This window comes from Plectropomus leopardus, chromosome 17 (assembly GCF_008729295.1).
Source record: "Plectropomus leopardus isolate mb chromosome 17, YSFRI_Pleo_2.0, whole genome shotgun sequence".
NCBI classification, from domain to species: Eukaryota; Metazoa; Chordata; class Actinopteri; order Perciformes; family Serranidae; genus Plectropomus; species Plectropomus leopardus.
Genome location: NC_056479.1, coordinates 29,288,898 through 29,313,150, shown reverse-complemented (window position 1 = coordinate 29,313,150; position 24,253 = coordinate 29,288,898). Strand labels below are relative to the sequence as shown.

Here is a 24,253-nt window from a genome sequence, read left to right as displayed (position 1 = left end):
CTCCCTGCTTCAGGCTTTCTTCGTGTGCACATTTAAGGGCAGGAATGTGTGCTGTTTCTGCTCAACGCTTTCCACGTGAGCATGTGGAAGGGCAGGGGGACCCCAGAAACAGAGCCATACTGCCAAATATCAATAACTGCATTAGTAAAATATTTATAACTGCAAATAAAGCTAAATATAAAAAAGCTACTAAGAAGTGTTTTCTTGGTGGCGGTACTGACTGAACTAAAATTTAAGTAAACTTAACAACGAAATAAACATAAATTAAAACTAGTCATATGTTTACAGTGTATTTAGTACATGTGCATGAAATATATAGCAGCACACACTGATTTTGTTACTAATTTGTTTATCTCTTTAGGATACATTTATCTTTTCTCCTTCACCAACTTTAGATTCTGGCACTAAATCATGTAACGTGTCATTTTAAACACGCCTTCAGTCTGTGTGTGTGTGTGTGTGTGTGTGTGTGTGTGTGTGTGTGTGTGTGTGTGTGTGTGTGTGTGTGTGTGTGTGTGTGTGTGTGTGAGCTGACCTCCACAGCGTGGGCGTACTGCTCCAGCTTGTCGTCGATCTTGGACAGCAGGACGAGAGGCTGCGTCTTCTTAAAGCTGTTACTGATCAAACAAAACGACACCAAACAGATTCAGGATCAGATCGTCTCTGCGGATAAAATCCCGCCTGAGGACACTGTAAAAGGTGACGACGCCTTTTCTCTCCACACCTCATCATTTTATTACCTACAGTATAAATAAAGTGAAATATAGGTTGCGTATCATCGTGTTTCAGCTCTCTGTTCAAATTTTTTAAAGTTTAAACCGAGTGAAATAAAATAAAATTATAAGCTTTTACCATAATATTTTGAAGATGTTTAGTGCACATTTCTCTTCCATTCAGCCCGATGTTTTCATTTTGGACATTTTGGGATCTCTACTCGAATTGAAATTAACTTAATGCATTTTTTATGTCTGGAATTCCAATAATTTGTAATTATTTAAAATTTTCATACTGATATTAAGGTCTAAATTAATGTAATAAAATTGCGATCTATTATTAATTTCGCACAGTCCACATATTCTTCATATTGCGAACATTGGCAGATTAATATCAACATTTTATGTAAAAGATTTTTATAATTAACCAAAGTACACCTTTTCATAAATATATATATATATATATATGTTTTACATATTTTTATATTTAATTATTTTTTAAAATCTGTAACAGTTTTTTTCTTTTCTTTTATAATTTCTCTTATACACAAAAACAACAAAGCCAATTCGATGTTTAAACCTGCAAATCTGAATTTCAGTTTGTTCTTATAGGACGACATTTTTTTTAATCATTTTTTTTAAATTTCTGTGACTTTTGAGAGTCATCTCTATAAACCCCGTTTCTGCTGCACTTATTTCAAAACAAAAAGCATCCACACAGAGCTCGTCGGAGCTGACAGCCTCCTGCTGCAGACTGCCTGGAGCCTCCACACCAACGACCAGCAGAGCAAACGCAGAAAACGCTGCATCTGGACGCCGTTAAGCCGAGACATAAATCATTCGTCTGAGGACGGAGACGCACTGAGAGCTGGAGAGGCTCTGACCGTCTTCTTCTGTGTTTACCTTCAAAACAACATGACTGACAGAAAAAACGAGCTGCTGGCGAGTTGGTGATGGACAGAAAACTGGTTTTTTTGATTGTTTGATGATTGTTTATATTTTATGTCAGATTTCTAAGAAACGCTTTAAAACACAAAGTCAAACTGATGAGGCAGCAGAGCAGCAGCGTTCACTGACGTTACATCCACTTTTGGTGGGAAACACTGCAATAACTTAAAATAAAACAACTGGTAAAACTAAATAGTTACATTCAGACTGTTCAGGTCAAAAATGCTCCATTGAAACCCATTCAAACTGACATTTTTGATCCCACAGCCATCAGAGCAGAAAAACAGGACTTGTATTATTTCTGGGTGTCATTCTGGGCTTTTGACTCTGAATTTGTCATTTTGACTATTTTCCACCTGATACTGTATTATCATTATTACTGGTTTCTTTTAAATATTTGGCACATTGAGAAAATACATGCTATTTCCACGAGGTGCACAGTCACAATCAGTGTTGCTGCAAATCGTTGACATCCCAGACTGTGATAGTTAAAAAAAAATTGTTTTTTCAATCTTAAAACACAGTGGCATCATGACAAAAACCTGGCATTGAAATGTTTAAATTCTGAATATTTTTTATTTATAATAAGGGCTGATGTTTGTTAAAAAAATAACTCAATAAAAGAAGAAAATCATTTTAATGTATAATATTTTTTAAAGCTTGATTTTGAAAAACGTATTTTGTGTGCAGAGCGATACGATTGTGTGCGATATTAAAGTTATTGTACAGAACTTCATTTTAAATTTTAAAATTGGAGAGGTGATCCAAAAATGTCCAAAGGTACCAAACAAGTCAACAAATATCGGGGTAAAACGTTTTTTAAAATGAAGCAGAAAACATTTTGGAAAGCGGCATGTGATGTACACATCACCTTTTCTTCAGCGAGCGGTTCAGCGACTCGGTTCTCTCTGTGATCTGAAAAAGAAGAAAGACGTCTGAGGTGTTTTTTTTCTGCAGGAAGTTTTCCATGTCGCCGCTCGGTTCAGAGGCGTGCTAATTACGGCTCTGCGTTCAGACCGCCGACGGCCGCGTCCAACACAAACAGAGCCGAGTCCGCTGGCCTCCATCAAACCCTACGAGTCATCAGCAGCCGCACGCAGCAGAGGATGATGGGAAACAGAGCGACAGGCTGATTCACGTTGTGTATTTTTACTGGTTTTTGTAGTTTGCTGCCAGGTGTTTGAAATCAATGAGATTTTAGGATTCTTGCATTTTGTATTTTTTGTTTCCATTTTTCAACACACAGCCCTCGTAACTTTCTTTCCTGAACCAAAGGTCCTTTAAATTTTGGCCTTTTTAAGTTTTTCTGGTGGGTTTTTATGTGATTTTTTCATTTTAAAACACTTTAGTACAGAAATCTGATACAAAATCAAATATTTTTTCACAGTTCAGACCTCTGACGGTGAGTGAGAAAATATATTTCACTGTTTTTCCTCCAGTTAAGTCTCTTAGTTTGATGTAATTAGAATGATATTTTTTGTAATGTGAGCCATTAAAATCACACAAAAACATGTGGGAAACACATTTCCACTTTATCTACAGATTGATCTATCTTCGATTAACCCTTTGAAAACCGAGCAAATTGGCTCAATTTCTGCTTCAACTTCACAAGAAATTACCCAAAATTAGCAAGAAATTGATTTAAAAAAAAGAAAGTTAATAGAAAATAGCCTGAAAAGTGGAATTTTAAAAAAGGAAATTACCTAAAAAAAATTAAAATAAAAGGACAATAAAAGGAGAAAAAATAAATATATAATTAACTATAAGTTAAAAAATAGAGTTGTTGATGTCCCAAAATAATTTTCCAAAAAAATTCTCTTTAGTGTCTTTTTTAAAAATATAATAAAAATCATCATCATTATTATTATTATTATTGTTGTTCATAATAATAATAATCATTATTATTATTATTATTTTAACTCAAATTCAGGAGGTGCAGAACACACATGCAGTGTCATGCACATGAACATTTCCATCAAACATCATCGATTAACGTCCAAATACAGAGACAAAATCCCATTTTTTTTAAAGCTTGTGCACACACACACACACACCATAAAAAGCATCTTAGTGACTGTCCAAACGAGCAAGGTGAGAGAGTATTTAAGGCAACTGTTCGGGATTTGTTTGTGACTCTGCATTCGGCAGTGAAGTGAAAAGGAGGAGTGCTCCTGCAGCAGATTTGGGGAGGTCACTGTCCACAAATCAAACTCACACACTGAAAACACCGCAGCTGTCAGTGAGTTCACACCATGCTTTTCAAACACACACACACACATGCGACTTACAAGCTGAGCCTGAACCCTTCGGCTGTGAAGATAACACACAGTTAACCCGTCAGTGTTAAAGCGACATCAGTCGATCACTAATCTGTGTCAGTTAACAGAGTTTTAAGTGTTACGGAGCTGAAGGACAGCTCACCAAAAACACACTAAAACCCGTCTGAGCAGAGTGTTTTCTGTTTGTCCACAGAGTCTCAGCGATGTGAAAGTTATCGGCTGCTTTTCAAATCAGAGTTAAAGACAGACAAAGTCCCGCCGTCACTGCAGAGTCGCTGTGAAAGAAAATAAAAAGAGGAGCCTGTAGAGCAGTGATGCTCAACTTTATTTGTTCGGGGGCCACTTTTTCAAAACGACAGGAGATCAGGGGCCAGTCGCAGCGGCCCCATACGTGATTTTGGGACATTTCTAGGAATTTCAAGGATTTTATCACGTTCCTTGGATTTTAGGACCTTTAAAGAATCTTAGGATGTTTCTGGGAATTTATGACATTTGTAGGATTTTTGATACTTTTTTTAAGGATTTTAGGATGTTTTTAGGATTTTAGAACATTTCTCAGATTTCAGGACATTTCTAGGATTTAAGGACATTTATAGGATTTTAGGATATTTCTTGGATGTCAAAACATTTCCAGGATTTTAGGACATTTCTAGGGTTTTTGGACATTTCTAGGATTTTAAGACATAAGGAGCGTAGGACCTCTGTGGGGGGTGTGGGGGATCCTCCACTGGCACTTTTTTGATAAACAAGCTTTATTTTAATGCTCTTTTAGTCACTCTGACACCTTATGGAGACTAGAAGTACAAAAACACTCCCCAAAGTCAATCACTTTATTAGAAAACGTCTCAGGGGACACCCGGCACTCTATCAGGGGCCAGAATTGGCCCTTGGGGCTGTAAATTGAGTATCACTGCTTTAGCTCCACCTGTAGGTGATATTTACCTTGTGTGTGGAAGTTTTGGGACTGAAGGGACTGAACATCTCGTCTCCGTCCACGCTGGACACACTCAGGCTCTTCATCCTCTCGGCCGCCTCCATCCTCCTCCTCTCGATGTCCTCCTTCATCTGTCTCCTCTCCTCCTGGCAGTCAGGACACAAACAAAGTTCAGCTTCATATTTTTTTATGAGTGTTTGATTATGATGAGGATAATGTTCCTGGAGGTGATGAAGACAAAGATTTTTTTGGCCACTAGGGGGCAGATAAATCCACATCCAGCTAAATAACTAAAGTTAACTGTTATAAAAAATGACCCTGTTTATCCGCCTCGCTCTCACTCTTTTGGAAAACTTCTCCTCCAGGATAATCAAAATGCTCTACAGCACTTCAGCTTATGATCTTTTTTACCTGCGTGTGCACAGTCTGTACTGCACATGTGCAACATGAGATGATAATGAAGTGAGATGAATCTCTGCTTCGCTTCTTTCATCATCAGCTCCAGAAAAAAACAACATATCTGATTATCTTTGTCACTCGTCGACTAAGTGAGTTTCTATTTACCTGTCCAACCTAATTTTGGAGCCCTGGCTTGACTGGTGACTAATGATGTTTTTTTAAAGTATCTCTACTATCTGATATTTTAACCCTTTCACCTTTTGAAATCTGAGCAGACTGACTTGTTTTTGTTTTTTTTTAAAACAAAAAACAAAACAAATAAAAACAAACAAACAAGAAAAGAACTCAAAAAAGTGTTAAAAATCAGCTACATTTTTTCATTTTTTTCTATGACAAAATTTCAAATACATTATCAAGAGAATTATAAATACATAAAAATAAAATTAAAAAATAAAACAAACTTTAGTTTCTTGCTAAGTTGCTCTTTATGGTTTTTTTTCTGTTCTTTCAAAAGAAATCAAAATAATTTCTCTCAGGTTTCAGAGGTTTAAATGCGAGTTAAAGAGCATCCGAGTGCAGCATAAGAAAAGTGTTGTCGATCCAGGTGTTCAAGGGTTAATGGGGCTTTTCACCTCCTCTTTGGCCAGCCGCTGCTGCTCCTCCTCCTCCCTCCGACGCTCCTCTTCCACCCGGACTCGACGCCTCTCCTCCCTCCTCCTCTTCAGCTCCTCCAGCTCCTGCTCGGCCTCCGCCTGTCGGTGCCTCAGCTGCTCCAGCTCCTGGCTCTCCTTCTGCTGGAGGCTCTGCCGGATCTTCTCCAGACGCTGCTCCGTCTCCAGGATGGCCTCCGCCTCCTCCGGCTCCACGCCTCTGCTGCAAAGACCAGGGAGGGATTTAAGACATCAGAAACTGAGCTCTCTGATTCTCCTCATATTCTCAGATAAATCCACCGCTGAACAGGCTGATGAAAGTTAAATCTTTGGAACAAACTGACTTGATTTCTTTAAAAAAAAAAAACATGGGAAAAAAGGCCATGAGTAATTTGAGAAGAAATGACCCACAAAGTAGCAAGTAGTTAAAAGAAATTAAAAAATACCTGAAAATGAGCCCAAAAAAATAAAACAAAACAAAACAAAAAAACACAAGAAAATGTCCTGAAAAATAAATTTAGATATTTAATTTTCCCTAGCTTTAAAAAAACAAACATTTTATATATCTACTTATTTCTTGCAATTTGCAGGATGTTTCTTGCCGAACTGCTCATCGGCTTTTTTCCACGTTGTTTCGAAGTTCAAAGGTTGAAATGCATGCGAAATGTGTCTGAATGCAGCTCGAGTGTTGTGCATCCAGGTTTCAAAGGGTTAAATGCGTGTATGAAATAGTCACGATAGCCATAAATAAAACACACCTGGGGGATTTGTTTGTCTTGTTGTTCTTGTAAGACGTGTCCTCGTCTTTGGTCCCGGGTCCGTTGGCGGGGCTGTGTTTGGGCTCCTGCTGAAGGACCACCTTTGACGTGTAGGAGATTTTAACTTCTTTTCTTTTCTCCACCTGAACATGAAAAGTTCAACACGACAAATCAAACCAGAGACCTGGAGGACCTGAACGTTGACTCGTCATTTGATTATAAAGACGAGTTTTATTTGGTCAAACTGCTGTTCAGAGAGAAACTCTCACCTCTGCATTCGGCCTCTGGATCTCCTCCCTCCTCCTGCTCATCATCTCCTCCCTCTTCCTCTTGTCCTCCTCCTCCTCTCTCTCTCTCTCCCTCCTCATCCTCTCAGCTTGAATCACCTCCTCCTCACGCTCCTTCCTCCTCTTCATCTCCACCCGGGCCCTGTCTTCTTCCTCCTCTTCATCCTGCTCCCGTCTCTGGAGTCTGCCGGAGGATGCGACCGAGGCCTGGACGGTCCTCACAGATCCAGCTTTGTTTATCATGTCCACCTCTTCGTCCTCGTCCTCCTCGCCTCCCTGGCTGAGCTCCTGCAGGCGCTGCTGCCTCCGTCTCTCTCTGCGCTGAGTCCAGTCACTAAAACCTTCGTCCTCCTCCAGAGACGGAGAGCTGTGCGGCTTCAGGTCGCCGTCATACCTGAGGACGAAAAACGAAAATGAGGACGGCTTACTGACGTTTATTAACGTTTATTAATGCAGAACAGCAGCAGGTGATGAAGGTTTCAAACCATGTTTAACAAAACAAGATCATGTGATCAATCTCTCAAACATCACATTCTGCAGGATTCAATGCCGTCTGCATTACGAAAAAACGAAATAAAAAGAGACTCAGATCTGCACAGACAGAATATAAAAAAGGCTCCAAGAATCAGTGACTTCTTACAAATTACTTATAAAACCTATTTTTATAGACTTGCTTCTATGTGATGCCAACTTTTTATTTCTCTTATTTCCTTTTTTATATATTTTATTTATTTTATTCATGTTTTATTTATTTTATTTCCTTTTATTTATAGTTTTATTGCTTTTGTTGGTTTTGGTCTATTTGTTTTTTATTATTACATATTGACATTATGCAAACTTAATTTTATATTATTTGTCCTCTTGTTTTAATTTGATCCTAACTCTAACCTCGTTTCCTCCAGCTTGTGCTCCCTGGAACCGTTTGGCTTTCTTTTGTTTTATTGCCTTCTGTTATTTCCCATTTCTGGTTTTGTTTTGTTTTTTTAACCCTTTGAAAACTGAGCAAATTAATAAGATTTCTTCTAAAAACATAGGAAAAGGCAATGATCAACTTCAGAAGGAATGACCCCAAAATTAGCGAGACATTTGTGAAAAGTACAGGATTACAAAATTAAAATTCCCTCAGAATTATAAAAATAAAACAAATAAGCAAACAAAAAAAGTAAAGAAAAGTAAAAATAAATAAACTAATTAATAAATAAAAGAAAAGACAGCGACAACTTGCTTTAAAATATAATAATTCTGTAAAATAAATTTGAATATAATTATAATTTGAATTATAATAAATGTATCTCCATGAACATATTTCTTTAGCTAATTTCTTGGAAAAACAACATTTCGAAGTTCGAAGTCAGTCAGTACAGATGAGACGCTGTCTTCCCGGCTGATGGAGCGCTGAGATGTTTAACTTGTTGATTCTACTCTTGAAAAGCTTTTGGGACAAAGTCATTAGCCGTGTGCTTCAGAGGTGACAGGTGGGCTCCTGGCAGCAGGCTCGGAGCTGCTCTCAGCTCTGTTTCTGTCCGTCAAAAAGCATTAAGTGATTTTGGTAACGAGCTCTCCGCTGTTTCAGTAAACGGAGACTTAGGGGCTGTTTACGCTGCAACGGTTCTTGCATGAAACATTAAACTTTTGTTGTGGTTTGGCTCTTCGTTCACACGAAAATGGCATTTTGAGGGCCTGAAAACCTAATCCTTGAAACTGGTTTCCAGAGCGTGATTTTTTGAAAAAGGACAATTGTGCCAGAGAGCGCACATTCTCGGCAGCTATCAACATCCACACGGCAAGCAAACTGAACTTCCACGTGAAATTCAGGTTTTGTCCGACCACGTTGTCAAGTGAAGCCGCAGGTATGCATGTAAAAACGCCTGCTGCCATCCTGCTGTCAGCCAGCGTATGATAACAACGCCACTGGTTCTGTCCGACTGCGTTAACATCTGATGCGTTAGTGTGCATTGCACGTGGACGCGGAAGGTGGCTTTTGGTGTCACACTACTAACCCCAAAGCACTGACAGAGAGATGCTATTTGACGAATTCAGAGGGGAAGAGGTTATGTTGTCATAGGAACAAGGACTTTTTTCAAAAACGCAGACTTGACTCGACTCTCATCTAAACGTGGCTTTAGCCTGACACCTAAACACTGAAGTAAGAAAGTTTTTGGGTTGGATTGAGGCTGTTTTGGGCAGAAAGTTACATTAAAACCTGTGAAGGCTCAGTGCAGTGTGGAGCTAGCCCCGCAGCCCCCGCAGCTTCGCAGCCCCTGCAGCACCGCAGCCCCCGCAGCGACCCTGCAGCAGCCCCACAGCCCCTGCAGCCCTGCAGCGACCCTGCAGCCCCTGTAGCCCCTGCAGCCCCTGCAGCCCCTGCAGCAGACCCTGCAGCAGACCCTGCAGCAGACCCTGCAGCAGACCCTGCAGCAGCCCCGCAGCTGCTCCCTCTGCACAGAAATCGCTGTATAATCTAAATCACTGTTAAATAATGTTTGACCTCTAGTTTAAATGTTGATTCAGTGAATTTATGAATCGGACACTTTCTCAACAATAAGCACATTAGCTGCTCCGCCTCCTGAGTTTAAATAATGCAAGTGTGTTTTGTGTTCCCAGGAGCTGGCAGAAAGGAATTCACTCAGCATTCCCCACATGATTAAGACGCCCGGCCGGCCAGCGGAGCCCCCGCTGCATGATGGGAGTCTCAGCAGCTAATCAGCCTTAACGAGCAGCCATGTCTCTGTTGCTGTGAGTGTGGACACCTGAACGCATTCCCGGCAGCGAGAAACACCTCCACCTCTGATCACATTCTGTCTCCTCTCGTGGTCAGATCCTCTCAGGCAGGATCTCTGTTTTTGTTTTAAAATTAATTCAGGTTTCTTTTTTTAAAAAATGATTCTGCTCTCAAAATTGTTCACTGAGTCAAAAGCAAACCATCATGTTCTTCATTTTAATGTCTGAAAAGTCTTTAATTTGTTTTTGCTTGAAAGTTTATATTTCGTGGTTTTGCTTTGTTCGAGAAAAAGTTGTAGGATGTTATTTAAAAAACAGTTCACCCCAAAATCCACAACATGTATTCCTCTCACCTGTGGAGCTATTTATGAGTCTAGATCAGTGATACTCAACTGACAGCTCACGGGCCAAATCTGGCCCCTCCCAATTTTCTAATTCACAATAAAAATAAAGTGACTGACACTGTCAATTGTTTTTGTACTTTTAGTCTCCATAAGGTGCCAGAGTGAATAAAAAAGCATCAAAATAGAGCTTGTTGATCAAGAAAAAATAGAGCCAGAGGAGGATCCCCCACACCCCCGACAGAGGTCCCAGCTATGACCCTAATGTCCTAAAATCCTAAAAAAACATCCAAGAAATTTCTGAAAAATCCAAGAAATTTCCTAAAATCGTAGAAAAATCCTAAAATCCTAGAAACATGCTAAAATACAAAAAACGTCCTAAAATCCTACAAACATGCACGGGCTGCTGTGACTGGCCCCTGGCCTCCTGTTATTTTGTGAAAGTGGCCCCAGAGCAGAGTAATCTGAGTATCTCTGCTCTTACTGATCTCTAATCCCGACAGAGGGAAGCTATGAGCAGAATCTTTGTGTTAAAAATGTGGATTAATCCGCCTGTGAAAATAGTCCCCAAAAAACTGTTTGTTCAATAAAAACTATGGTAAAGAGCTATTTTGGGAAATTTCTGATGAAAATATAAATGAGTGCTTTTAAAGATTTCCGTCTTCTTACTTCTACTAACATCCATGCGTTAAAACCCTGCCAGCACTTGACCTCTGACCTCAGAGGCGGCAGGAAATCATGCAGCAAAAGGGGATTTTTAAAGCTGCGTTACATCACCGCTGCCTCTTGTGCTGAAAACTTTTCAATTACAGGCTGCAGCCGAGCAACCTCACGTTGGTCACCGCGGCCTGAGAGCAGCTGATGTGACGGAGGAGAAGGTGTCGGAGGCTGTAATCAACGGCCCGAAATTAAAAGTCGTCTGAAACGCCGCAAGCTTTGACACGATGGCAGTTTCCCCTGCAGACGCTCTGTAGTAAACATTCTTCAGAGGTTGTGTAATGAGAAAGCAGCTGTGTGTTTGTCTTCGCCTCGGCGCGGCGGGAGGGAAGAGGCTGTTTGCAACGTTTGTTTTATGGAACCAGACGACTGTGAAACCGAGCCAGCGTATCACGAGGAGCGGCGGCGAGGGGAGCTTTGAGTTTCACGGCCGGCGAACGTGACGACAAAACTTTTAAACTCACAGTTATCGCCAGAGAGGAACAACACTCAGTCGCGCAGTTAGCAGCTCGTAGAGGAAGTCGTTACACACGGGGCCAATGAGTGAATAATGTTCTGCACTTAATAACTTCCTGGGTTCTCATGAGTACACAGACGAGGAATTTAGTGACTGTTTGATGTCATATTTGCATTTGACATGTGGAAACAATTAAACATGAGGGTCGGCTGAAATCATGCGTCTCCAAATTTGGTAACTTTAACATTTTAACCCTTTAAAACCTGAGCAAATCACGAAGTCAATGAGCAATAAAAGAAGAAATGACCTATAAATTAGCAAGCAGAGTAAAATTAAAATTTAAAAAAACAAGAGTAAAATTACCTGAAAAAACAAATTATTATTATTATTTATTATTAATAATAATAATAATAAATACAAAATGAAAAGTGAAAAAATGACAAAAGAAAAAGAAAAAAAAGAATAATTAAGAATAATAATTCTGTAATATAATGTGAAATATGCAATATGAAATATGAAATATGTGAAAAATGCAATACTAATTTCATGCAATTTGTGGAATATTTCTTACAAAGTTGCACATTGCTTTTTCCCATGTTTTCAAAGGAAATTGCATATTATTAATGTTATTAATTCTTCTTCTTCTTATTATTATTATTATTTTTAACGTTGGGTATTTGATTTTATTTTTAATTTCAATTAACTGTTTTTTGTTTTTTTTCTTTCCTCTTTTCTGGTTCAATCACTTTAAACCCTTTTCTAACTACCATTATTATTATTATTATTATTATTTACTATTATTACCCAGAGTGTGTACGTACATGTTCTCTTCTGCGGGCGTCTCGTTCTCCGGCGAAAACTCTCCGGGCAGCGAGCCGCCGTTGGTCCAACGTGACGCCTCCCGAGCTCTTCGCCGGCGCTCCCTCTCCACCTCCTCAGCGTCCTCCACGCTCCTCTGAGCCGTCAGCCTGCAGACGAGGGAGAAGAGCACAGTCAGCAAAACTGGGAAAGAAATATGGAATAAATATTAAAGGAAACAAACAAAGACAAACAAGGAGGTGATGTGAAAAAGGGCTAAAAATGTATGTTTACACGGAGTATATAGATTTATATATATATATATATATATATATATATATATATATATAAATTATTTGTTACAATAACTCTCTTTTTTTTCCTTTTAAACAAATTTTTAGGTCATGTTCTTTTCACCTTCCTCCATTTACAGGATATCTTTAAGGTTCAAAATCTTGTGAAAGGTGTTTGTATGCAACAAAAGAAAACTGATGTGGATCAAAACTTTTTCAGGTCGGTTTTATCTTTTTTTTGCTATTTTTTAAGGTACTTTTTACTATTTTTTGGGATTCATCATTGCCTTCCTTCATGAAATGTATGAAACATACAAATGTAATATATCTGTGGTTTGCAGAACTGATGATGTGAACATTTTCTTCTGGCAACTAAGCTGCAAACCGGTGCATAAAAATTCACCAGAATGGAGAAAAAGTCAAAATTTCTGAGGAGAGGACACCCCTTGCTTGATTAGTGTGCCCCAAATGTTGAAAAACCAAACAAAACAAAAACAAAAATAGAAACTAAATAACAAAGAGGTGCGAAAAAGGTGCAATTCACCAATGCAGCAACTGTTACTGTGCCACTCGTAATTGCTGGTTTTGTCACAAATATTCAGTTTACAGTGACATAAAGCAGCGAAAAGCAGAATAATCATATTTGAGTAGTTGGACACGGAGAAAGTTTGCAATTGTTGCTTGAAAAGTGACAGCAAGGATTCATCGGTTAACAAAATATTACAATATTTACAATAGTTTCTCAACAAAATTGAATTTATGTGCTGGCAAAGCACCTGTTACTTTTTTAAAAGACGTGCTCGGACAAATATAATTCAAAAACTCTGCTCAGCTGTCTCTGAGCTCCATGACACAACTCCAAAATCCCCCAAACTTCACTTAAAAGCTGACTTTGACACGTCATGAGTACTTTTCCACTGGGGCTGCTCCTCTTAAATGTCGTCTTTCATCAGTGCTGGTTGGGAAACAATAAAAGCTCCAATGAGAAACATTTGTCACGTATCACAGACTGACTCACGGTCATCTCGGCCGTGAGGAGGCTGAGATCCGGCCAGACGGAACATCTGCCGAGCGTCGCAGGAGAAGTGTTTACCTGCAGGATAAACACACGTGCTCTCCACCTCGTGTGCGCCGTTACATCACGGCATTTATTACAAACACTGTTAATCTTTATTTATCCAGAGACGACGTGCCAAACATGAACACTCACATGTGTGAGCGCTCCTCTCTACAGCGAAACAGAGCTCTTATCCTCAGCCGGACACGCTGACGTAAATCACTTTAAAACATTAGTTTGATCACTCGAATCTGCAGATGTGATGTTTTTACGTGCAGATTTCTGTTTTGTTTGCATGAGGAATCACATGAATCAGAACCATAAACTTTAATATTAGCTAGTCAGCCGACCAATAATGTTCATTTCCAACATGTTCTCATCACATGTTGTCGTTTTGCAGTGGACTTCTGCGTCTGCATATTACGCTCAAGTTATCCTTCTGCGTCTGCATATTACGCTCAAGTTATCCTTCTGCGTCTGCATATTACGCTCTAGTTATCCTTCTGCGTCTGCATATTACGCTCAAGTTATCCTTCTGCGTCTGCATATTACGCTCAAGTTATCCTTCTGCGTCTGCATATTACGCTCAAGTTATTCCTTCTGCGTCTGCATATTACGCTCTAGGTACAAATGCACATGGTGGGATGATGAAGCACATGGTTATGTTTACACAACAAAAGCACATGGCAACCAGGACGTCAACAAACCAGGACGTCAACAACCCGTCAACACACACATGCTGACACGGATGATTAGGATTTTGATGGTTTGCTGGCTCCCACCCTATAGGTGCCCTCACTATATAGGCCTGTATATATTTCAAAGATATATAATAATGAATATATTAAAATTAACTTTTAGGTAATGCCAGAAAGGACACTTTTGCTCAAGAAGTAGAGAACCTAAAACTACCAGAATGCATTGTCCCAGAAAAAGGGTTTTTTAACAGCAGGGGACATTGTGAATGTCCAGAAATGCAGAGTTTGTGTTTTGCATTTATACCCTACCTCAGAAATAAAAAGCTGGTGAACACAGTGGAGTATTTTACGGCTACAGACAGGTTTTTCCATCAGGAGCTGGTGGAAATAAAAAACTACCAACCTACATGAAGAACTGGGAAAAATAAATATAGATAATAATAGCTGGTGATCCAGAGGTCTGTTACTGATAAGCTCAACTGTTGTCAGCATCAGTAACACTTCCTCCTCCATTTGTCTCTCTGTCCTTCCTGTAAGCAGACGGAGGGACGAGCAGAGAGGAAGTGGCTGAGAGGACGGAGGGACCGGGAGAGGAGAGCCGGTCAGCAGCTGGATGTGGGTCAGAAACTCTCTGATAGCAGCTGGAAGCAGCAGCGGTCGCCGCGTCAGGACGCTTCATTCAGATACAGAGACAGCTGACTTTCAAAATAAAAGCTTCAGACCTCTGCATCACTGCACACATCTCAGATTCAGATCCTTCAGACTAAAAAAAACAAACTGTTGCTTACAAGTAAAATTCCTGAATTAAAAATGTTACTGAAATAAAAGCACACATCTTTGGTAAGGCTCTTTGTTGTAGATCACGTGACCTATGAAAGTGAAAAAGTGTTTCCATTGCAGTTTTGGGAAATATGTGGGTTTTTTAATTGCCTGAAATACCACTTCATGTGAGCTTAAAGGCTTTTTGTGATAAATGTAAGTTTTTTTCAAAATTGACGTGTTTCCATTAGGCGTATTTTATATGCATGATTTCAGTTTGTGCAGTTTGAGGGTTTATGGGAACCCGCTGCGTGACTTTTGTTAAACTTATTGAGGTGATCTTATAAGCCCAGAGGGGAGCCCTAAATCTCACACGCACAACTTGTTCTTCTTCCTTGTTTTGTTTTTGCAAATAAAACCTTAAACCTACAGTTGGCGGTGTCTAAATTCTGGCTCTGGTTTCTGGCTCGTCTGCAGTTTTGGTTTTTTAAAGCTGCAGGTCTTGGACCCAGCGAGCAGACTGTTTGAATGTTATGTCTCCGTTCTGTAATCAGCGCTGTGTGATTCTGTCATGCTCGCCTCAAACATCTGATTCAGACTAAATAATTAATCTCTCCCTCAGAGTGATTTTAAGTACCGGGATTACCGGCAGCTTTACTTCCTCCTTTCTCTCTCTTTTCTGTGGCGTCTAATCATCCAAAAACCCGAAGAGTCTGGACTGAATCGAGCTAAACGCCGCCTCTCTCAGACAATTACAACAACATGTACGCCACACTCTCACTTCCTCAGCAGGAGACGAGCAGTTTTTCTGTCGTCCTGTTGTTTCTGTGTAAACCGACTCCAGAGGCAAGACTGAGCACGCCGCCTCCATCAACGCTTCCTCCGATTAAAGGCTGACAAAGTGCCCTTGAGCCCTGGAGGTCCTCGTGATTGTTGAGAATGTTCAAACCATCAACACGTGGGAGCAGTGAGACCAGAGTATTTTAATATTAACCCTTAGGGGCCGTTTGAAACATTTTTCAGTTTTCATTTTTTGATAATTTTGGCATACATTTTGGAAAAAAGATGTATTTTTGTTTAATCTTTGAATTTCCAGCTCAACTCCTACAATTAGTCGAAAATAGTCTAAAATATAATTAGTAAAGCGAGTCATTTTGTACTTAGACAATGCTTTGGCTTTATATTTTTTCAGTGTTGCTTTTATCTGTTTTTGTGCAATATTTCTTTATTTCCTTTTTTACATGTTTGAAATAAATAAAAATCAAATCAAATCAAACACACTGTGGAAACTAAATAGTTACATTCAGACTGTTCAGGTCAAAAATGCTCCATTGAAACCCATTCAAACTGACATTTTTGATCCCACAGCCATCAGAGCAGAAAAACAGGACTTGTATTATTTCTGGGTGTCATTCTGGGCTTTTGACTCTGAATTTGTCATTTTGACTATTTTCCACCTGATGAGGTCATTTTGACCATATTTGGCATATGGAGGAAATACATGCTATTTCCACTAGGTGACCTGTCACAGTCAATGTAGCTGCTGATCACTGACATATCCCAGACTGTCAGCAGCTACACTCACACACTGACATATCCCAGACTGTCAGCAGCTACACTCACACACTGACATATCCCAGACTGTCAGCAGCTACACTCACACACTGACATATCCCAGACTGTCAGCAGCTACACTCACACACTGACATATCCCAGACTGGGATTATTGTGTACTGAAAATAATTTGTGGGTTTTTTTCCATCTAAAAACATAGTGGCACTGTAAGCTATTTTACCTTTTTAAAAACTGAGCAAGTTAAAAAAAACTTTAAATTAAAAAACAAGTAAGAAAATGCTCAAGAAAAAGTGCTGGAAAATATATGTATTTATTTGATAGATTTTATTATACTTCTTTTCTTTTAACAAAATTATTTTAAAATTAAAATAATTTTGTTAAAAGAAAAGAAGTATAATAAAATCTATCAAATAAATACATATATTTTCCAGCACTTTTTCTTGAGCATTTTCTTACTTGTTTTTTAATTTAAAGTTTTTTTTAATTTCTTGCTAATTTTTGTCTTGTTAAACTGCTTGTTGCATTGCTCTCTCTTCAAATGGTTAATTTACTCTCAAAGAAAAACACTGTAAATTGAAAAAAATGTAAAAGAACAGTTGATTTACATATCCATATATCGGCTGATGATTTCAGCTCTTGAAAATACATTAACACAGGCCTGCTACATTTATAAACTATGCACCAAACGTAAAATCATACTGTTTTTATAGCAGTTTCCTTCTGCTTCCAGCCTTTGTGTTCAGCTACACTAACAAGACAAAAAGAGATGATATCCCTCTTTTCATCTGACTCTGGGGGAAAAGATGGCAAAGAAAATGATGAATGGTTTTCCAAAAAGTTGGCCTGTTTCTCTAACAGCCCTCCAGTGTTTTGGAGACGCAGCCGGTTGCTACGAGGCAGAATCGTGTCCTCAAAAACTTCAATAATTCAGCTCTGTGACCACCGACATTAGAAGCAACCACCAGAAACACAAACCCACAGAAAGCAGATAAAAAGCTGCACCACCTGCCAGCACGCCATCCGACCCACAGGCCGCTGCTCTCTATCTGTCTGCACTTGTTCGGCTTTTATTGTCCGGCGACGTCTCACCGGAACGAGAGAGAAAGAGGGATTCGCTGTCAGGAGCAGCAAAGGTTAAAAGTATTAGCTGCTCCTTTGTGAGCGCGCATGCTGTCAGCGGAGGGATGACTCGGCTGAATGACACAATAATAGCAGCCTGAAAAGCCCCGCCGGGCTCAGTGGGACAGACGAGGACGGTGGGAAGACGTTTGGGAGATGATGTCACTGTTGTGTTGAGACAAGTCGGATGGCACTGAATCACTCTCGCACAACAACAACAACAAAAGACGACACTTACGGGAAAAAGTCACCAGGCGAGCTGTTGGGAAAGAGCGCCGAGCTGCAGAGTCAAACTGCTGATTTTTCTCGCCTCACAGATTCGGTTACTTCAACATCGCCGTCCACCGCTTTTAAAAACTTATTATCACAAAGTCAACACTTGAATCACTGCCGCACAGGTTTACCTATGCCGTATGAAGTTGTCCTTTGACCTCTTGGATATGGATTTTGTCAGAATTAGCGCATGAGTTCCTGAGTCATGTCCAAAAACATGACACTGTAAAACCTTGAATTTTGACCTGATGAGTTGTTTTTTTTGTCTAAATGGATGCTTGTGCCAAATTTGAGCGAAGTCACTCGAGGTATCGCATTCACGAGAATTCTCCGATTTTCTGATGTTTCTAGAGTTTTAACATTTCATAGATTTTTGGACATTTCACAGATTTTAGTACATGTTGTAAGACATTTCCAGGATTTGAGGACATATCTAGGATTTGAGGACGTATAAAGTATCTAGGATTTAAGGAAGTATCTAGGACTTTAAAACATTTCTAGGATTTGAGGACATTTATAGAATTTAAGGACGTTTCTAAGATTTTAATACATTTCTTTAAATTTTTGGACATTTCTTGGATTTTGGGCTGTATCTAGGATATTAAAATGTTTCTAGGATTTAAGGACATTTCTAGGACCTTCTGTGTACTAAAAGTACAGAAGCGATTCCTAGTGTGAATCACTTTTTTTGTGAGGGGCCAGTGTAAGTTGAGTATCACTGACGTATATCGACGTTCCTAAAGTGATGTAGTGTACGAGCTGACGGGCAGGAGGTGTCTCCCCAAGGTGAGACGTCTCCCAAGCTGCAGACCACTTTTTAGGACCAACAAACAACAAAACCCGTTGTCTTTTGGGAGTAATGCCTGCATTTACAGTGACTTTTTAGCCACCAGATGTGTGTTTTATAGAGGCCAGCTGCTGTTTGTCCTGCTGGGACAGTGCTACAAAAATCTGATCTTTTCCTAAACATTACCATTTTTTTGTTTCTGAATCTAACCACATGCTAACCACAGCGTTGTTGGGATGTTAGGTTTTAAAGTATCCGCTATGACGTTATGAAATTCGATATATAAGTACAAAAAAGGCCAGTTGGCGTAAAGATGTCCAGTATCTACCACAGAGGAGTTTCTGCTTGTGTGTTTGCATCACGTCACATTATCTGCTCTCACAGATTCGACTCCTGGAAACAGGAAGCCCCTCTCTGTTTACTTTCCCTCCGTCCGTTTAATGCAGACAACCTGCGGAGAGAGGGAGAGTTCAGCGCCCCATCACTCATCAGCTAACTCCAGCCCGAAAACATTCCTCAGTCCCTTATCTCTCCGTATCGTAAACAGCGAGGACACCCACCCATGTGTGGGGGATTTGGGGGTCAGAGGTCGCAGCAGTTGGTTTGTTTTGAAGCAGGTATGCCTCCTGGATGACATCACCCGGAGAGAGCTGATTAAAAACAGCCGCGCTGCATGCCTGCCTCGACCCGGCACACAATCTGATAACGGCGTGTTTCTGATGCTGTGATACTGTGAAGATCTGCAGACGGTTATTTCCTCCTCACTGAAAACAGCAGCGTCCGTGCGGAACAAAGTCACAACGCTGCCGTCCGTTAACAAGACCATCTCATGTTACCTGGCAACAATATCTCTTCAAAGCTAAAGGAGAGTCCTGAGACTCTCGAGAAAGCCAGACAGCGTTTTAATGTCAGTATAAAGAGACAAAAGAGATAAATAAACAGGTGCAAACTGAGCACAAATAAAGGAATCAACCACAAACGCTAAGAGCGAAAATCCTGCTGAGCTCAATGATCGATGAGGAGCAGATGGAAACGATACTATTGGCACGGAGGGACTACTGAACAGGCCTACCAGGCACAGGTCCAGGGCCCCAGAGTTTCAGGAGGCCCCCTGACCTTCACCAGCAAAATGTCAAATTAACATGTACCGGGACGAGACTGAGAATGACCACAAACAGACACAAAACCACAAAACCAAAACACCTTAAAGACACAAAACCATAAAACGCATAAGAGACACGACTGTATCGAAAATCCAGATTGTTTAAAAATCCCAGAAACGTGCCAAAATTCTAGAAATGTCCTGAAATCCTAGAAACGTCCTAAGATCTGACAAACTTCATAAAATCTGATAAACATCCTAAAACCCTAGAAATGTCCCAAAACCCGAGAATCGTCCTAAAATTCAAAGGATTTCATAAAATCTGAAAAATGTCCTAAAGTCCAATAAATGTCCTAAATTCCAAAAAACATCCTCAAATCCTAGAAATGTCCTAAAATCTGAAAAAGGTCCTAAAATCCCAGAAACATACTAAAACCCTAGACCTTCCCTTAAATTCTAGGAACATCCCCAAACTCTTGACATGTCCTAAAATCTCAGATATGTCCCCAAATCCGAGAGAAGTCATCATAAAATATCATAAAACCTGTAGGGAGCTGCTGTGACTGGCCCCTGGCCCCTGGCCCCTGGCCCCTGGCCCCTGGCCCCTGGCCCCTGGCCTCCTGTCATTCTGCTAAAGCGGCCCCTTTAGCAGTTCAGGTTGAGTATCACCGTTTAAACCATTTGAACATTTCTGAATCCTTAACTTTGGACTTTTCTGTGGAGAATAAACCAAAATAAACGGGATCGCAGGCAGCGTCCCTCGACCTAAACACGCAGCACGAATCAGTCGGCCTGACGTGGATGATGGATGTAAAACCGTCGAGCTCAGATGCTTACGTCGTTCGTGCGAGTGTTTTCAGGGTGATGTCACCGCCGCTGCTCCTCCACACTGATGCCATCTGCTGAGTGGACTGAATCACAGCTGGACGCCGCCTCCTCCAGCTGTTATCTGCTCCATAAACATCCAGCCCGGCTTCTCCTCTCCTCGCTGTGACTCAGACGTTTACGGCGAGCTCACCGATTACGACACCTCCAGAGACACGAAGACGAGGCGAACTGCTCCATAAGTCAGAGGCTTTATGACAAATCCTGCATCAGCTTTGTACAGAAACCCCTGAGCTGATGGAAAGTCACCACAGAGGGAAAATTTCCTAATTTAACAGTGAAGATTCACACGCTCGCCTCATGAATCGCTCTGACGGGAATTTTGTCTGTGAACTAAATAATCTTTTGATGAGAAAGTTTAGAAGAAAAACAAAGTCATAAATTAATCTCAAAACAAGAGAAACCTGAGGAGACCTGAGGCAAAACACGACCGACCGAAACAAATGGTGACCAGGACTCAAACGTTAAAAAAAAGACAGAATAAAACCACAAAATTAATCAATCAATCTATCAATACATACATGGAGACAAAAATAATGTAGCACAAAACTGACAAACTGAGGAAACACTATCTTAAATCCCTAATGAGGAAACATTGGAGCTTTAGGGTAAAATGTTAAAAATGAAATAAAATGAAAATAATAAAAGATAACTCAGTAAAATGTGCTAAAAAAAAGACTAACACACTAACGAATAAAACTGTAAAATTAGATAAAACACTAAAAGATAAATTAGTTCAATAGATAGCAACACGTAAGTAATTCTAAAACTAAAATAGAATGAGATAATATATTAATTAATTAAAAAGATTAAGAGGAAAAAATAAAATCCAGACTATGAAGGTTAGTCGTGAGTTTTCTTTGCTCAGCCGAAGTATTACAAGTGTCCTGAAGCCCCGACGTGAGAAGTTGTTTTGAAAAACGTCACTGGCGTCGTGTTTTTAGCCTTGTTGTAGCCTGCAGCCCCTAACGGTGGAGCCGCAACAACTTCAGGACACTTTGAGTATTTCTGCTGAGCAGCACGGAGACATTTTGTGATTTTATTATGTATTTTTTTAACATTTGAATATTGGGCACCATTTGCTTCGACTGATTGAGAGACGACTGCAGCGCCTTTTCCCCGTGAACCTTCGGCAGCGTTTAACGGACTATAAAACTTCACCCGACTTTCCATCGGCGTGAGGCTGAGCAGATAATGACTGAATTTTCATTTTGGGGTGAACTATCCTTTCAACCGCGAATGGTGCGTGCCTGTCAAAAAAATAAATAAATAAAAAATAAAGAGCGCATTTTGGTCAAAATCAGTTGCAAGTCTTTTTTTATTTCTTAAGTTGGAAAACTTTTGATTCATGACTCAAGTTTACTTGAGGCAAAGTGACAGTCCGCTCCTGTAGTTGTTGCTGACTCATGCTGGGACCGACTGTATGACATCAGCCCAAAAACGATCCAACTTAACAGACGTGACGTATGTCATGTATGTATGATCCTTTCGTCTGTGCGAGCTCGACGTGTTGAATGATGATGACACAGAAAGCCGAAAAAGCACTGATGTCACGCTGAGACTTAATGACTCTTTAATCGACTGATCTGACACCATCTGACGCCGTCTCTGCAGACAGAAAAATCCCCCGTTACAGCCCGCGCTCATCAGCAGGACGAGCTCTTATCTCCTCCATTAACAACCAACTGGAACCCGACACAGGATGAAAAAGAAGACAGGACGCGTCGCCACCCGAAAAACACAAAAGACTGACTCAGGCGACTTTTCACCTCTGACCCCGGCCACCGACACCACTTCCCCTTTTTCTGTGAGTCAGCCTCGGGCGTCCAGCTCGTCTCAAACCTCCCGGTTAGTCTGAACTCACCAGTTAAATGTGCTGCTGAAAGTGTTTTAAGAGGAAAATAATAAAGATTACTGAGCTGGAACATTTCTAACGCTGTTATTTTGTTGTGATTATTTAATGAGAGTGGAGGTAAGTCGATCCAAAAAACCCCAAATCCCCCCAAAACCCCGCATGACCCAAAACACTCCAATTAATCCCACTGTTCCCATTTAGAGAGACAGACACACACACACACACACACACACACACACACACACACACACACACACACACACAGTTTTAAAGTGGTTCACACATATTTTTTACCAATAAATGACTTTTCCATGACTTTGAGTCAAAGTATCATGACAATACATTTTCAGAAACAACCATCAATACTCCTTGCTGTTTTTGTTGCTTTAAGAAATAATGGCTTTTTAAATATATATATTATTTTAAAAATATAAGGGACAGTTCATCATTTATTAGAGGGGGGTGTGGACTAAGGGGGAGGCAAGATAAAATATCTTTTTAAGAGGGACGGCTCATTCTCAAATTCTAAAGAAGACATGCCAAATGAAAATGTGTTTTCATAAAAAAAAAAATATTTTTTTTCATTTAAAAATACTCAGTAATTTTTTTAAAGAAACCATTTGGGTGATTTTGTTTTCTGTAAAAAAAAATAATAATAATAATAATAATAATAAGTTGGCCATTCTATTTTTTAAAAAAAAATCTGTGGCGATTTTTATTTTGTCTTTAAATAATTTTTCAGCTTTTTTTTCCCTTTAAATTTCACTTTTTGTTTTTTTTCTTTTAAAGGTTTTGGGCAATTTCTTTTTGACACTTTTCAAAGAAAACATTTCAGAATATTTTTTCTTTTAAAAGTTTTTGTGAGTTTTTTCATGAAACTGTAAATTCCATGACTTTTCCAGGTTTTTTAAGAGCATTCACAGTGAGCATGCAGTGGGCATTTTTAAATATTAAACTGAGCTGTTTGTTTCTGTGAGCTCAACAGAAACAAACAAACCAGACACAGAGAGACATCGACCACATACCTCATCAGGTTCTGTAAACCCTGTTTGCTGGAGTTTCTCCTCAGCAGAGCGTTGGACATGTTGGTTGGCTTCTTCTTCTTCTTCTTCTTTCTTCTTCTTCTTCTCTTCTTCTCTCTTTCTGGTAGAAACAAACAGATCACTCAGAAAAACGTCTTCCTTTCAGTTTCCACCTCGACACTGAAGGCAGCTTTCTGTCCTGCAGCCGCAGCGAAGCCCAGAGCTCAGAATGATGTGAGTGTGTGTGTTACACTGTTAAGACTCCTCTGGTGGTTTCACACACACTCTTTCTTGTTGTATGTCACACACACACACTCACTCACACACAGAGTTTTCTCCCCTGCAATACTTGTTGGGAATGTCAGCGGTGCTCAGAGTGACTCCCTCCTCTCTTGGAGGCTGGGTTTTAGTCATTACACCCCCCCTCCCATTCCCTCCCCTAAAGACAGACAGAGACACACACACACACACACACACACACACACACACACACACACACACACACACTTCACCCCCCTTCCTCTGTCCTACATGTGGTTTTCATTGAAGAGCTCAGAGCAGCGGGGCCCAACATCTCTCTCTTTTTTCTTTGCAGCTTCTCTCTGTTATGCCGGGTCATGTGGTCTTCCCTGAGGGGGAATGAAAGAAGATAGCCCCCCCCCCCCCCCCCCCCCCCCCAAAAAATCCACTACTGAACCATCCCCGTCCCCGACTCAACATGTCAACCCACCTCTGACTGCCAACAGTTTATCTCTCTATCTCTCTTTCTCGATATAGGAGGTCCTCTAGAGCGCCTCATGCTGGAGGGGCGATGCTGCTCGCGCTA

At 40.2% G+C, this 24,253-nt stretch overlaps 1 protein-coding gene across 1 annotated transcript in view; it reads right to left on the bottom strand.

Moving 5' to 3' along the window:
* The window catches only part of lsp1a (lymphocyte specific protein 1 a), a 40,605-nt gene extending 17,107 nt beyond the window's left edge, over positions 1-23,498 (bottom strand). The window contains exons 1-8 of the mRNA XM_042505356.1: positions 23,431-23,498; positions 12,026-12,172; positions 6,951-7,362; positions 6,682-6,824; positions 5,906-6,146; positions 4,883-5,020; positions 2,533-2,576; positions 536-617 (exon numbers count right to left, since the gene is read on the bottom strand). Of these exons, the coding sequence (XP_042361290.1) occupies positions 536-617; positions 2,533-2,576; positions 4,883-5,020; positions 5,906-6,146; positions 6,682-6,824; positions 6,951-7,362; positions 12,026-12,172; positions 23,431-23,489 (1,266 nt within the window). The 5' untranslated portion in view covers positions 23,490-23,498. The remainder of the gene's footprint in view (positions 1-535; positions 618-2,532; positions 2,577-4,882; positions 5,021-5,905; positions 6,147-6,681; positions 6,825-6,950; positions 7,363-12,025; positions 12,173-23,430) is intronic.
* Between the last annotated feature and the right edge of the window lie 755 nt (positions 23,499-24,253).